The sequence below is a fragment of the Cricetulus griseus genome (genome assembly GCF_003668045.3).
Source record: "Cricetulus griseus strain 17A/GY chromosome 1 unlocalized genomic scaffold, alternate assembly CriGri-PICRH-1.0 chr1_1, whole genome shotgun sequence".
Taxonomy (NCBI): domain Eukaryota; kingdom Metazoa; phylum Chordata; class Mammalia; order Rodentia; family Cricetidae; genus Cricetulus; species Cricetulus griseus.
The window spans coordinates 186,139,084-186,154,748 of NW_023276807.1; the positions used below are offsets into that span (position 1 = coordinate 186,139,084).

Below are 15,665 nucleotides of genomic sequence, written 5' to 3' on the forward strand. Positions count from 1 at the left end.
CCTGGTAGTTTTTGTTACTGATGTCAGAATGACAGATCATGGATAGGTCAATTAGGAAACACTATTGGTGGGTCAAGGAGACCAGAAGAAAAATGGCACTGTGACACATCTCTGGGGGAGAGGGGGTCAGTGGAGCCGGAAGGGAGGAAGGTGAAAGCAGGAATATGGACACATGGGTTCACTTTTAAGCATTCAATGAGCTAAGACTGGCCCTTGATTGTTGTTCCATTTTGGAACGAAAACCTTAGTTGATAAAAAGAAAATGACTTCCCCAAGTCATACAACTAGCATGCAAGATTTCAGATTCACTTGACTCCAGAGTTCCCTTCTGCCTCACTGAACTCAGGACACCTATTTCCTTCTGTATAAAACTGAAGGACTGAATGAGATAAGGATTTCCCAATTTGGATCGGAACCACCTTCATCCTGTTAACTGTAGTTTTGTCCACCCTCGTGAGATTATCCTATGCACTTTTCCATTTGTGCTGTTACCTATGTGATCATCCTCTTAAAGGAGTTCTATTTATTTACATATTTATCTTTATTATAAAATTTGCATGACCTAAAGTTCACCATAGTAGCCATGGTTAAAGTATATAGTTCAGTGGATTAAACTCATTCACGTTACTATGCAACAGTTTTTCATTTTGAATGCAAACAAATTTTGGAAATCAAGGTAACATAACTACCACAGAATAGAAAGCAGAATTACCCTCCATGAATGGAGGTAACCATTGGAATACATGAGGTGAAGTCACCACGTCATTAACTTGTGGCTGACTCCTTCCATAACTGCAGGCTGTGAGACGAAGCCTGCCCTCCAGCCCCATATCTATTAAAGCAAGTATGGGGGACATGGAAAAGACACAAGCAAACCAAACTGACACGTCTGACATTCTCAGATGACGTAACACAGGTGTGGAAAGTTATTCTCTTACTTTGAACTTGACATCCTCTGCCACCCAGGTTCACATCTTGCTTGTATGGAACATTTTGTCTTTCCCTGCTGTGGGAACCACCGAGATGTGCACAGTTTCCTGTCTACAAAGGCTCTGTGACTTCTGACTGAGAATGAGGTGGTCTGAGTGTCCTTTCCAACTTGGAGCATTGGTAAGGAGAATGGCTTGGAATGTCCTCATTATTATCTCTTCTGTATTCTGTATAGGGGCTATCCCTCACTATCTGCAGGGATAGTGTATAGTAGCCACCCCACACTATCTGCAGGGATAGTGTATAGTGGTTATCCCACACTTTCTGCAGGGATAGTGTATAATGGCTGCCTCACACTATCTGCAGGGATAGTGTATAGTGGTTATCCCACACTTTCTGCAGGGATAGTGTATAATGGCTGCCTCATACTATCTGCAGGGATAGTGTATAGTGGCTGCCTCACACTATCTGCCCCAATCCTGCAGGTCCAACTGTCTTGGAAGGCCCTCTGCAGTACAGCACTATGTTTTGGAGTCTATGTGGTCCAGTTGTGCTGAGGCCATGCCTGACAGATGAAGCCACTCTCTGCTCTGAGTGAGTAAACTTAGTCTGGTCTGTGTGGAAGGCCAGGTGTTTTGAGCACCCAAATGGAAAGGTCCTCAGTAGTACAGGGACGAACCACTATTTGAGGTAGAGACATCACACATAGAGCTTCACGGGGATTCAGATTTCAGTGTAAGGTTAGACTTGTCTGGACCCCATTTTCCCAGATAATGGGAATGAAACATGTGCACACGTGGCTTTGTTGGAAGCACCAAGGAGCTGAGCAGAACATGGGAAGTGTTCTTAAGCTAGAAGGGATGTACTCTGCCAGTGTTAAAAGGAAACACTTCCATTTCAGAAGCTGGGAGTGTCTTCCAGAAAAACAAGCTGTGATGTGGGAACAAGCACGGGGTTAAGACCCAAGCATGGGTGCTGGATTTGCTTGCATTCACACTCTGAACTTACCCCCGCCCCTTCTTGTCCTAGCACAACACCCAGGGGACACAGGACCTTCATGCTTTACCTGGGGCTTGCTCTCATCTTTGTCTTTGTAGTAGAAGAGTTGATCTCCACGTAGCACGAACCATCGCTGCTGCCAGTTCTTCATGATGCTCCTCTGCTTCCTCAGCCAGCCGGCCTTGAGTACAGGGCCCAGTTTGTGGGGAGCCAGGGGCCTCCCTGGGCTCCGGTTATGTTCCCCCATCACCAGACTCTTGGAGCGAGCTGGAAGCCAAGAACACACAGTGAGTGTGGAGACTGAAGTCTGTTCTTACTCCCAGCTCCAGCCCCACTGGCACCCAGGCTACCTGGGGACCAAGGCCTGGGGCCCAGAATGGCAAGACAAGTTGGATCTACTTTCCCCTTGTATGCCAGAACACCTGGGTTCATGCATTCGGGGGGGAGGTATATAGCCTTCCTTCATTAGTTTCTGCGAGGTCACCGGGATCCAAAATTCTCCACTTCTCTGGGTATACTCCTTATGGATAAGTCCCATCTAGGGACAGTAATTCCTTATCTTCCATACTACTATCCTACTAGCTCAGACATTTTGCTTTTTGTTTTTTTTTTTTTTTCCATTTCTCTCCCATTCAGATCTTGGCTTTGGCTGCTGGTGAGGTCCTATTCAATCTTTAAGATTGAATTCAAAAGAGCCATCTCTTGATGGTACCAATCTTGCCAGCCTTGTCTCAGTGGTGTTTTGACTCAGTGAGCAAAGCAGCTGGCCCTATGCTCACCTCCTACACTAAGGGAGAATGGTGATCCCACACAATGTGTTTCTCCAGCAAAACTGAAGAGAAATCCGAGCAGTGCTTGGGAGTAGCACAGCTTAGCTCCTTCCCACTGCACAGCCACCTCTCACTCCCAGCAGCAATCGACACAGAGTGGAACATGCTGTGTTTGTATTTCAGATGGATCTGCATCCTGTTCCCATCTGGCTGCTGGGCCTGGCACCTGTGCTGCTTGGTACACAATCAACACACACTTACCCTGATCACAGTTTATAGACACTAATCTACTGGTTATGGGTTTGCCTTTCCTGCACACAATGTTCCTGCCAAATATCACTGTGGACTTACAGAATGACTTATCCATAGTCATGATAGTCCACACAGCATTGCTTCTGACCACAAAACTCAAGTCATGTGACAGTGGGCGCACAATCACCGAATCAACTGATCTTACCATGTTCCCACCATCCTGAAGCAGCTGGTCTAATAGAAAAATGGAATGGCCTTTTGAAGACACAGTTACATCCAGTAACAGCTGGTCTAATAGAAAAATGGCCTTTCAAAGACACAGTTACATCCAGTAACAGTGTTAATTTTGTGGCAGCAGCCTGGAGGGCTAGAGCAGGCTTCCCCAGATGGCAGTATATGCTCTGAATCAGTGTCTGATAGACTGAACTGTTTCTCCTATCCTCAGGATCCACAGGTCCAGGAATCAAGGGGGTGGAAAAGGGAATAGTTCCACTCACTATCACCTCTAATGACCAACTAGGAACATTTTTGCTTCCTGTTCCTGTGACCTTAAGTTCTGCTGGCCTAGAAGGCTTGGTTCCAAAAGAGGGAGCACTCCTGCTAGGAGACACAACATTCCATAGAACTGGAAGCTCAGACTTCCCCCTGGCCACTTTGAGATTCTGATGCTCTTAAACAAATAGGCTAAGAAAGGAATAAGTGTTAGGAGGGGTGATTGATCCAGACTACCAAGTAGAAATGGGATTGTTTCTTCACAATGGAAGTGAGAAAGATTGTCTGGAGTGCAGGAGATCCTTTAGGGCATCTCTTAGTGCTACCATGTCCTATGCTTAAAGTCAATGGAAAGCTATAACAGCCTAACCCAGGCAGGATGACAAAAGGCACAGACCCTTCAGGAATGAAGGTGCGGGTCACTCCTCCAGGGGAAAAAAAAAAGCCAAGACCTGCTGAGGTTCTTGCTGAGGGTGGAGGAATACAGAATGGGTAGGAGAGGAAGGTAGTTATAAATACCAGCTAAGGCCTCATGACCAGCTGCAGAAATCAGCAGGATTATAACCAACATGAGTGCTTCTGTTGTATTTCACTAAGAATGTGTTTGCACAGATGTTTGTTTTTGTTCCTTGATTTCTCTATCATGCAATGTAAGATCAATAAAGAGAGTATCAGTGGTTATCATATTTAAGTTTGTACAAAAGAATTACTGAAAGAATGCCCCTCAAGGGACACTGCCACCTATTCTAAATTTATAATGCATTTGCAGTTGTATGAGGGACAGTCATAGCATGTTAAGGAACTCCTTCATAGACATCTATGTGCTCCTAGATCTTGTCAATTGACAATTAATATTAACCATGAAGGCTCCAAAGTTACACAGAGAAACCCTGTCTCAAAAAAAAAAAAAAACAAAAACAGATAGTCATCAAAAGTCCACCCCTTGTCAACCTGACACCAAAAGATACAGTGCAAAGCCAGGTGGTGGTGGCCCACACCTTTAAGCACAGCACTCCAGAGGTAGAGGCAAATGGATCTCTGTGATTTTGAGGCCAGACTAGTCTACAGAGTGAGTTCTATAGACAGGTTCCAAAAGCTACACAGAGAAACTCTGTCTTGAAAAACAAAACACAAACAAAATACTGTGCTAAAGCTATAATCTTCTACTCCTCATTCTCATAGGCTTATGGCTATCTCATAATGAAAAATGCATTCAGACCAACTTCAAAAATCCTCATAAATTTTCAACAGCTCTAACACATCAAAGTGCAAGCACAGAGTATCTTTTGAGACTCAGGAAGTCTCTTAACTGTGAGCCCCTATAACATAAAAAACAAGTCACACACTTTCAACATGCGATGGCACAGATTAAACATTCCCAAAAGAAGAGAGTGAGGACATAGCAAGAAAAGAGTAGACCATAACAGGACCAAAACACAGTAGGGAAAACACCAAATCTTGCAGCTCCATTCCATCACTGGGGCTCATAATGAATCATTTAGGCAAGGGAGGCCTTGTACCTCAAGCTCTGCCATATCTCTCTTGGGCCAGCTTTAGTCTGTGCCTGCAGTTTTTTTTCCTTTGTGGATATTTTGTGGTCCTAATATCTCCAAAAATTCTGAGATCTCTACTTCAACATAGGCTTTACCTTTATAGCTTCACACAATGGTCTCTCAGGGCCTCGTTGTAGAAACTATGACCCCCACCACACACTGTCTGGCTTCAGCAGCAATTTGAAAACTTGGCACAAGCTTACACAACCTACTCGAGTGACATTGTCAGTTTAGGTTCTCTCCTATGAAATTAATTTGGAAGACAGAGCCTCTGATATATGGATTTTTATCCTTAAGGCACCTTTTCACATTGTTCTAGTATAGAGATGTAGATTTCTCTTTAATGGTAATAATCTCTTCTGCCATGTCTTCAACTTTACATTTTCTCCTTTCCTTGCCAAACAGCATATTTTTGTATCTTTCCCCCTCCACTCATTTCTCTCTTTTGCTATAAACCTACAGAAGAGCAGTGAGTAGTAACTGTGATGTATCCTGAATGCTACCCTGTCTTGAAATTTCCTCCACCAAACAAATCAGTTCATTACTTTTGCATTCAGCATCACTGAAGCTTCCATATTACAGCCCTACTTCTGGTACCAAGTTTCTATATTACAGTCCCACTCTTGGTACCAAGTTCCTATATTGTTACTTTTCTTGTTGCTGTGACAAAGTTTCTGGCAAAAGCAACTTAAGGAAGGAAGAGTTTACTTTGGTATACAGTTTGAGGGTACACTCCAGAATGTAATAGGTGCAATGACAGTATTAGTTCTCTCCTTCTAGATGGCTAATCAAGTGGAACTCCCTGCTATGGTTCTACTACCTGTAGGAGACACCTAACTCATCACTCCTGATGGGGAGAGCCATATACCTGAAGGGCTTAGGTTCTTAGGTCTCTGTCCTTGTCCACATGAGCCTCAATATTCCCCCCAAAGTCCTCCCAAGGCCCTGGAAAGGCTGCCCTTATGTTTTCTGGTATCTGTTGCACCTTGCCAGGGGTCTTTACTTTGCTAATTTAGTGGTCCTGCCTTGGAGAACACAGACCTGGAAGACATGTTTTGTCTAATTGGGTTGTTCAGGGGCCCCTGATAAGGCAGAGAGAGGTTGTGCTTGGTAGAATAGCATCAACTATCAGGAGGGACCCTTCTGCTCCCATGGTTGCCCTCTCCCTGACCTTGTCTAAGTCAAGCCACTGGCTGAAATGGCTCTGAGGAGATGAAGATGATGCCCATGATGAGAAGAAATTAAACATGACCTCAGTATTCTACTGAGGTCTGATAAGGGACCTAGAAGAAGAGGGGACAGGTATGTCCCTTTGATTACTGAGTTTTCTTTTCCAGATATCAATTTGCCCACCTCTAAAGCTTTATTTTTTCAAAAATCAAGTTCAATAAAATTAAGTCATCCAATGCATGGATTTTTGTGTTTTGATTGCCAGATACATCTAACTAAAGTCTTGACAGGCAGTGGTGCCCTGTGAGTGAGGACTCTGTTGTGGGTAGGTTGGCTTAGTCTTCACTGTCCACTCTTAAATTCTTTTTGGGTCACCTGTAAGAGGCACTTAGAACATTCCATGCTTCCACAGAAGATGGCATAGACCCCTCTGGGGTCTTCAGTGGGAACTGAAGCCATGGGCTGCTTTAGAGCTGCACCTGTGGCTCTATCTTTTATATTCTTTAACAACAGAACCCAATGCTTGTTCATTCTCCCAAACACATTCCTTTCTTCTCCCCTCTAGCATACTGGGCAGGGAAGCTGACAGCAGGAACTTAACAGTTTCAGAGGCTAATCAGCATAGATGGACCCTCCTGAGTACACTGGGTGGGGTCTACCAATGCCAGATGGCTTCTCCAGTTGAGTTCCCTGGGCACAGACCAATGGATGCAAATATGGGCAATAAGTGTCCATGCTATTGGCATGCGTGTCCCTTGACAAGAAGGGAGAGATTTTTACTCTGGTTGTCAAGTTATAGACACCAGCCCTCTTGGGAGCTCCAGGTAATGGAAAGCAGGCCTCACTGAAGCCACATTCCAGGGAGTGGGGAGCAACTCCAACGGCCTGCAATTCCTCAGAGAGGTTCTTCCTGCACAGGCCATGTTGACTGCCACACCAGCACAGGTTTTTCTCCGCAGATGATCAATCATGTATATATTACTTATCAGACCTTGGAGCTTCTCACAAGGAAAACAGCCACTGGTATGATTTATTAATAACCACTGTTCCTGTTCTCAGCACTCCCGTTAATCAATTTATCCAGTTCTGTAAATATTTAAGGCAGGCCCTGAATCAGGCAGCATTGACGAATTAAGGTTTGAGAACTGACTGGACTTGGGAAGCAAGTCTGAAGCACACGAGGCCCTGGGGAGGATGGTAACCTAAAGTTAGGGGCGCTCTACTCACAACAGGACACCACACCTCTCTCTTTTCCTTTCTCCTTCTGTCTGCCATCATAAGCAAACAGAGCCCTGAAAAGTAGAGTGCCAAATTCTGAGCTAACATTTCCCAGTGGAGTTCCTATGAAGGCATTGGGCTGCACATCACTGCAGAGCCACTGAGAGGAAGGAAAATATCCACAGAGTCAGCGGGCCAGGCTGGAAAGGGTGACTAGAATGTGAATCACCTCAGGTCAGGACAGGCTCTTGACTTTAAGGAGGTCAGCACAAACATGGCAAACATGGTGTCTGTTCTGCTACCCTCACCTTGGCACATGTAGCAGGTGTCTGCTCTCACTGCCTCTCCCGGGACAGCCTATGCAACTGCTTCTCATGGTCATCACACTCTACATTTGAAGACTTTGGCCCCTCCAAACACTGCTGTAACCAAACCCCCAAACCATGGTTCCAGCCTTTGTCACATTGGTGACTCAGACACTATCACCCCCACCCATTCCATATTTTTTCCCTCCACTCTGAAGTGCCTTCGTGATAACTTATGTACTCAAGTCTTCCTCTGTCCTCCCTAGAAGTTCTCACAATGACTTCTCACTGTTTCCAGGCTGTCCCAGCTTCCTCCTCTCCTATTGTGAGTCCTTTATTTATGAATGGGAGACTTGCATGACAAGCCATCTACTGATGTTCCACAGAAAGTCTTGGGTCTTTCTGGCCTGAATGAAAAGCTCAGTGTGAAATTCTTCCAAACCTGCAGAGCCTCCTCCCTCCCTCTCCAGGACTCCACAGCTAGGGTCACACACTGAGGTGCTGTCCCTCCCCAACTCGATGGGTAGCTACTTTCTAAACTCAGTTGTTTCCTGAGCTCCCCCTTTCCTTGAAGCCCCCTTTCCCAAATCAACTCAGATACAATCATCTTTGCCTGGGCAACAACATACAGGCCTGTGCAGTGACCAAGGAAATGCTCTGCTTTTACTGTCTGCAGATGTGCAAACGGAGGTCTTCAGAGGCTGCAGCAGTGGTTGGAGGCTGGCAAGCACCTCAGCCTAAGATTCTTAGTTTGCCTGGCCTCATGCCTAAGCACCAACCCCTTCATGACAGCATTGAGGTCCCTAGACTCAGGCCTAACAGTCTTGTCCTCTCTCCAAATGCAATTATGGTCTCCTGGCTCACAGAGTAAACCCTATTTCTGCCCTAGACCATGAGTCATAGTATATCCAACATGATCACATATCTATCAACACAACCAGCTGCTCGGCTAACAACTGCTGAGCTGTCTCATGACGCATGCACCCGGGGTGCTGAGGCACCCATCTCCACATCTGCTCAAACTAAACTTCTGGCAAATGGTTTAGAATATCGATTTCCAGGCTTCTGAGATGACTGCAATATGGTTACTCCCCTGGGCTGTCTGATCCTCCACTCCAGGTATGGTTCCTCCATGTGGTCCTCCAGATCTCTTCACAAAAGTCACCTTTGTCACTTCTCCTTTAACATCGTATGAATAACAGTCTTCCATGTGATATTGCTGTCTGTTCAACTAGTTGCTGTTCCCTGGGGGCACAGGAATGTTGTATTCACCTTTGCCCCTGGAACTGGCAGGATGCTTTTCAGTCCAAGGAATGATGGGGCCCAAGCAGTACCTGCCTGGAGCAGAGGGAGATAGGCCGGAAGGAGGCGGGGACCAGAAACAATGTGCTAGGAGCCATCCAACACTATGCATCTCTTGTGTGTGTGTGTGTGTGTGTGTGTGTGTGTGTGTGTGTGTGAGAGAGAGAGAGAGAGAGAGAGAGAGAGAGAGAGAGAGAGTCAGACACACACACACACACACACAGAGGCACAGACACAGAGACAGAGACAGACAGAGATAGACAAAGGGATTAGAGAAAGGCTGTGACATACTAGATTATAGATTATACAGGAGGTGCTCAATAATAACTGCTATAATAGTTGCAACAGTCGCAGGTCACATGGGCTTAGCCATTACATGCTATGCATGGGTCTTGATTTTCTACACAAATTATTTATTTTTTACACAAGTCTCCTCACAACTTCCACTTTACATATGTGTTACCTGAGGTGTGCAGAGGCTGAGACAGTTGCCTGAAGTCACAGTACAGGCAGGTAATGCACTCTGCTCTGGAATCCGTATTTGCTGGCTTCGGGGCCAGTATACTAACTCCTCAATACACTACTATGGGCCTCTATGACCTTTTCCAGGAAGTCCGTGCAGGGACAAAGATGGGACTGTGAGGAGAATCCCGAGGCTCACTGAAAGCCTCTGGCTTCTTGTTGGATGATATAGTAAGAATGGCCCTGTAGAGAGAAATATGCACCTCCCTGGGTGAGGGAGTTGGAGAGGGGTGAACAGGAAGAAGATGGAGGGGCTAAGGGGTTTAGGACATATATGTGACAACAGCAGATGCAGACATGCATACACATACATACACATGTATGCACACACACATATACACATGTGTTTTAAAAGAACATGGTGACATCTTTCTGAAATACTCCTTGTAAGGATAGGAAGAAGGGAAAGAAACTACATGCTCACGGCTAAGGACATGGATAAGGTCGGGTGGAAGAAGGAATCAGAGAGGGAGATTCCACAGGGGCCAGTGTGGGAATCTGAGCTCAGGTTGAGCTTGTGGGTGGTTTGCTTGGGCTAGTGGGAAGCTATCCCAAATTGTGGCAGAAGGCAAAGAGGTGTCAATGGGTGGGGCCAGGGGTCTTACAGAAGTGACCAGACCCTCCACTTGGAGGTTCCAGAACCACCTGTGTCCCCACAGTCCTCTGTACTTGGGTCTCACTTGTAGGGAGACACTGTAGCCCCACCTCCTAGGAGCGGTGTGGTCAGGGGAGGTTCTTAAGGAGAGCACTCTCTTTCTGGGCTCCCTAGCCTGCTGCCTGAGGGTGGTGGCTGGTGTTCATCTGAATAAAGACATCCTTATACCTATACTCACTGCACCCCATCCCACCACTGTTGCAGCAGCCCTGAGCCAGGGTAGCCTGGCACAGACTGTACTGGGCACTCCACATATTGCCACTTGGTCTGGTGAGGGAGCATGGGGTGCCCTAGTCACACTAGCTCTGGCCCAGATTTCCCAAGAGGTGGACAGGGGAGGCATGGCTTCCTGTCTGTCTGAGATGGGAAAAAGAAGAGTGACAATGTGTGGCTAGGGCTGGGGCAGGGTGGGTAAAGGTTGGTGATCATAGGTGCCCGTGACTTCCAGGAGTGAAGCCAGGTGGTGACAGGTGTCATGTTGGTCCTGTCCTTTCAGACAGCATATCTACACTAGGGTCCCAGCAGCACCTCCTGCCTTTTCCTCACTGGGTGTCACATGCTGTCTCCAGATTGTTCAGGTGACTCAGCCTGAGTTCCTAGGGCTACTCCTTAGAACCACTTCTGTCTACACTGTCTCATGGATTTAAAAGTCATCCATGTGCAGTTCAGTTCTGAACTTGAGACCAAGTGTCATACTGCCCTGACAGTCCCAGTAGCACAAGCTGGGCATTAAATTGTCTTTTCCTGGGGCTGGAGAGATGGCTTAGAGGTTAAGAACACTGACTGCTCTTCCAGAGGACCTGAGTTCAATTCCCAGCAACCACATGGCAGCTCACAACTGTTCAGTTCCAGGGGATCTGATACCTTCACACCAATGCACATAAAATAAAGTTAAATAAATTATTTTAAAAAAATGTCTTTTCCTGTCCTGCCACCCATTTCTCTCATGGCCTCCCCATCTCAGTCAGTAGGAACCCCATTCTCTGGACCACCATCACCCATTAATCAGTGCTGTCCATCCTCTCCTGCCTCCACACACTTCCCCGCTCTGCAATCATCTCTTGCAATGGGCAGCCAGGGAGTTTTCAAAGAGAAGAGTTAGAACAAGATGTTCAATGGAAACCCTGCAGGAACCTACCATCACTGGCTCATGAGGGTCCCAGGGACCCAGCCTCATGACTTTATAGACTTTCTCAGAGCCCAAGCCCCATCACAATGTCCTTTGCAGATATGGCTGTGCTCAGTCCAGTGCCCTCCCCTGATAACATTAGGGCTCCCTCACTCTTCATGCCGCCCATAAATGCCTTTCTTCTGAGGTTAGCAATAACACGCAAACTCCTTACCTCTCTCATGCCCCCTTTCAGTTTCACTGTAACATTAACTGTCACACCTGGGACTGATTCTGGGACCCCCCCTCCCGGTATTTCAAACCCCTCAGAGGCTCAACCCCCTCATATAAAATGACAGTATTTGCCTATAACTTACACAATTCCCCTAGACACTCTTTCCTAGATAACTTATAGAACCTGATACAATGCAGGTGCTATGTCAGTAGTCATTACACCACATCATTTTAGGAAACAATGCTATGAAAAAGTTTGTACCTATTCAACACAGATACAGTTATTTTTCCTCAGTCTGCAGTCAGTTGTATCTGGGGATACAGGGCCCGTAAATATGGAAGGACACTTATGTTTCAATGCTGTTATGGGACACAGGGAAAGCAAGATTTGGAACATTACAGGAAACATAAACTCCACAAAAGGGGAGAGAATCGCCAGCCCCAAACAGAAGATTTCACAATGTGGTTTGGGTGGCTATAGGTTTCGTATAGAACAAGGTCTGTAAGGGACATATCCCACCCAACAGGTTATGTGTGTGAAGGGAGGAACAGAGCTGTGATACTGTATGGATTCAAACTATTTATGTAAATTAGTGAAAGCTGCTTGGAAGGCAGCTGGATCCCTTGGAATGTCTAAAACAACCATGAATAGATCACTCACTGGGTAGATGTTTGAATTTTTCCTGTGACAAGCACCATACATGGCTGTAACCACAACTAAGAGTAGCAAAGACCTAGTCTCCCGTCTGTGGGAGGCACTAGGCAGGTGACAGGCTAACATCTCATATATCAGGACAGGACATAGCCTGGGCCTAGCCTGCCTACCGACCTTCCAAGGACCACAGTTAGGGGCTGCCAGTTGTACGGATCCCCCCATAGGTGAGTCCTTGGTGTGCCTGGGTTTCCTTCAGCCTGTAGATAGGCTCAGTGTGGGCCAGCAATCACTTACCTAGGGTGACTGATGCTAAGGAATTCTTCTGAGAATGCTCCAAGATGCCTTTCAAATCGTGATGTGCAGCAGCTCTGCCCAAATTCTCTTGGATCCCTTTTAGGATCTTCATGCTCCCTCTCTTTCAGTGGGCTTCAAATTTGACACGGTCCACTCCCAGGGGGATTCTCAGGGCGGCCAGACTGTTTCAGACTGCCCTTTGGCTGCTGGAGTCTGCTTTACCCCTAATGGGAGAACTAGGAGTGCCGGGGAATTTATGTCATCCTCAGAAGGTAATCCTGGTCAAAGCTGAGTTCCCTGGGGCTTAGGCAAAGAGCTCCTTTTATGGCTTGGATCCCATTCCTCCTCTAGAATCTGTCCCGTTCCTCGACCCTCCTCACTTCTCTACCAGCCAGGAAACATCTTTAATGAAAACTGTGTGTGAGTCCTTTATTTGGGTCTGCTTTAGAGACCCTCACTGGACACATTCAATAACTTTTAGGAGCTTTGTAAAGGCCTCGAGGTAGCCCAGGTGCAGCAGCCACTGACCCTGCTCTGGACCACATGCCCTGGGGTTGGGCGCCCTGCAGCAAGCCTGAGGGTGTGTGTGTGTCTGCAGCTGTGTGAGTGCAGCACTGTGTGAGTTCAGCACCAGAGTACGGAGCAGCAGCAGGAGGAGAGCAGAAACACAAGTGATTTATGGAAGTCGATGAGATTTTAAAGTGGGCTGGGGAAACAGCAAGATGAATCTCAGCTGAATTGATTTAAAGGGTAAGTATTGAGGGCGAAAGATTGATTGGGGGGTAGAGGGGTGAGGTAATGGAAGGGCATGGGGGAGGGGCCAATGGGATGTTTTATAAACTTAATGCGATTTGTAGCCAAGGTTGAGGGGCTCTGCTGGGGTCCTGTGCTGTCCCAGGAGTGAGCTGTAGTAGATGATTTATCGCACAGTGGCTCTGAGTGCCTCTACTTTTTTTTTTTTGACTGTTAGTTTTCTGTCTGGGCTCTGTTTGGACATCTGTTCTTCCATGGGTCCTTCATCTTCCCAAGGCCTAGACACCTAGCTGGGCCCTCATAAAGGGACGTTCCTTCCTGCCTGGAGAACTTCAAGGTAACAACGTGCAAACCTATTCTCTAACTCCATCAATGGGAATCTTAACTTTTAAAATAGTAATGAGGTTGCCTGGGAAATTCTGGCAACTTTTCATAAAGAGTGTTTTAAAGATTTAAAGAGTCAATATAAGAGATTACATTCTTAAAAGTTAGCCTCATTGGCTCAGCTGGCCTGCCTTTTTTTTTTTGTTGTTAGGCTATGTGGTACAGAGGCCAGAGGACACTTGGACTTCTTCTTCTTTACTTCCATGCAGGCACACCCCAAGGTTCAACTGCATACAGTCATCATTTTCACTTATCCAGTATTTGAATTTAGGGGCCTTCTCTGTGTTCAGCACTGGGAGACTCTGGAGGAAGGTGACTGGTGGGCAGAGCTGGACAGGGAACAAACACTGCTGTTCTCTTGGCATCCACAGAGGAAAAGGAGCATGAAGCAGGCAAAGTCAAGGTCAGGTTAGGAGGACAAGGCAGCTGGAGGAGGCAGGAAGGCCATAACTGAGGCTGAGGTAGAATGAGTGGATGAAGCAAGGAAGTTGTATACAGGGAGGGCCAAGGAGTGAAGGGAATTGTCCAGAGGCAGAATAAGTAGACATGGGGGGGAGGGGTAAGAAGAAGGTCCATAACCCAGTGCATCTGGTTGGCTCCTAGGCTCTTAACTTTGATCTTGGAGAAACCATTCCTGAGTGCCCATCAGGATCCTCAGTTGGGCTTCTACCCACAACCTCTATCTACACTATGCAGAAGTTAAGGGCCAGTGAGGTTGGTGATAATGCCTGTGTAATTGGAGAGTCAACAAATAGGAGCCTAAAAACGTGGAACTACAGTTTTCTAGCTTGGTAGCTCAACAGAGGAGCCCCAGACTCCCATTCATAAAAAGAAGGAAAATGCTAATCCTAGTCACTTTCTAGATTGGCAATCGTGGAAGGAACAAACAGCCCGCATGCACACAGAGAGCAGCGGTGTGCTTTGCGCTGACCCTCCGCTCTGCAGGCCGAGCGTCTTGAAGCTTCCTTCCCCTCTTCTGAACCCTTCTGAACCTTGTCTGGGAACTGCCAGCCCAGGAATCATCAGTGCTGATTGCTTCATTCCCATCCACCCATTCACCAAAAGCCTACAGTTGGTGCGTCAATGTGATTCAATATCAATTATAAATTTCATTTTCTGCCTGCCTACAAGCCATTAGCTTAGATCAATACAGTCTCTACCCTTGGTTAAGCAATCACTGAGATTGTTGATGATTTCAGCAGATGTAGAGCATGGTCCCAAGCTGCCTGGGTCAGGGAGTCAAGGCAGCAGCATCTTGGACCACGCCTGAGCTAGTTCAGGCCTATTTTGCAAATCACTTACTCTTCTCTTCAAACAAGGTCATGACCAATGCAACGCTCAGGTTGTCTGGGGCTTCAAGGCCAGCCCGGTGTTTTTCTGGCGCTCATTGGGCAGTACTTATACCCCGAGTGTCTAATAACATTACAGACACTGGTATCTTTTGTGCAGGAGAGAAACCTATTTGCCTGTCAGATTGTCTGATTTATCTTGGAAAGAGGGCAAGAGGAGGGAGGGGCTTGAGTCTCCTGGACACAACAGCCTTCTCTCTTGGTACATGGGCCTTGAGCAGCAGCAGTCCAAAGGCCATGCATGGGCAAGGGTAGAACACTTTGGAGTAGATGTCCTTAGCCTATGCTTTAAATACTCTGGTTCTGCATTGATTATGGCCAGTTGGTTAGTTGCTTCCAGCCCTGTGGGAGGCACTCAGGACAGCATCTAGATGCAGAGAAACCTGGTTGGCTGAGGCCAAGGCTGAGGGTTCTCAGTAAATCTGCACTGAGAGTGGCCTCCTTCGACTCATTCATTCTTTGTGCCCAGTGCATGGGAAGTGCCACGGTTCCTTTAAAGTAATAGTGGGAAAGGTGGCCTGGTCTTTGGAATCTTGTTATCCATAAGTGCTCAGAGTTGATGTGGGGCCTAGCAGGCATGGACAGGGAAAGCCTATTCCTAGGACATAGGGGGCATGAGTGAAGTCACTTTCTGAGATATGCCAGCTCCCCAGTCATGTAAGTTCTTCAAGTATCAACAGCGGGTATTACTATCATTGTAAGCATAGAAAGCACTGGAAC

General features: G+C 46.7%; 1 protein-coding gene across 6 annotated transcripts in view; it reads right to left on the reverse strand.

The window, feature by feature from the left end:
- Positions 1 to 15,665, reverse strand: part of Arhgap22 (Rho GTPase activating protein 22) — a 157,399-nt gene that overhangs the window by 102,799 nt on the left and 38,935 nt on the right. For 3 of the 6 annotated variants that reach the window (XM_027389475.2, XM_027389474.2, XM_027389476.2), the window contains one exon: positions 1,997 to 2,196. In XM_027389475.2, the coding sequence (XP_027245276.1) occupies positions 1,997 to 2,196 (200 nt within the window). Of the gene's footprint in view, positions 1 to 1,996; positions 2,197 to 12,459; positions 12,631 to 15,665 lie in introns of those variants that run through there. The other 3 variants (XM_027389472.2, XM_027389478.2, XM_027389473.2) reach the window with 3 other exon arrangements.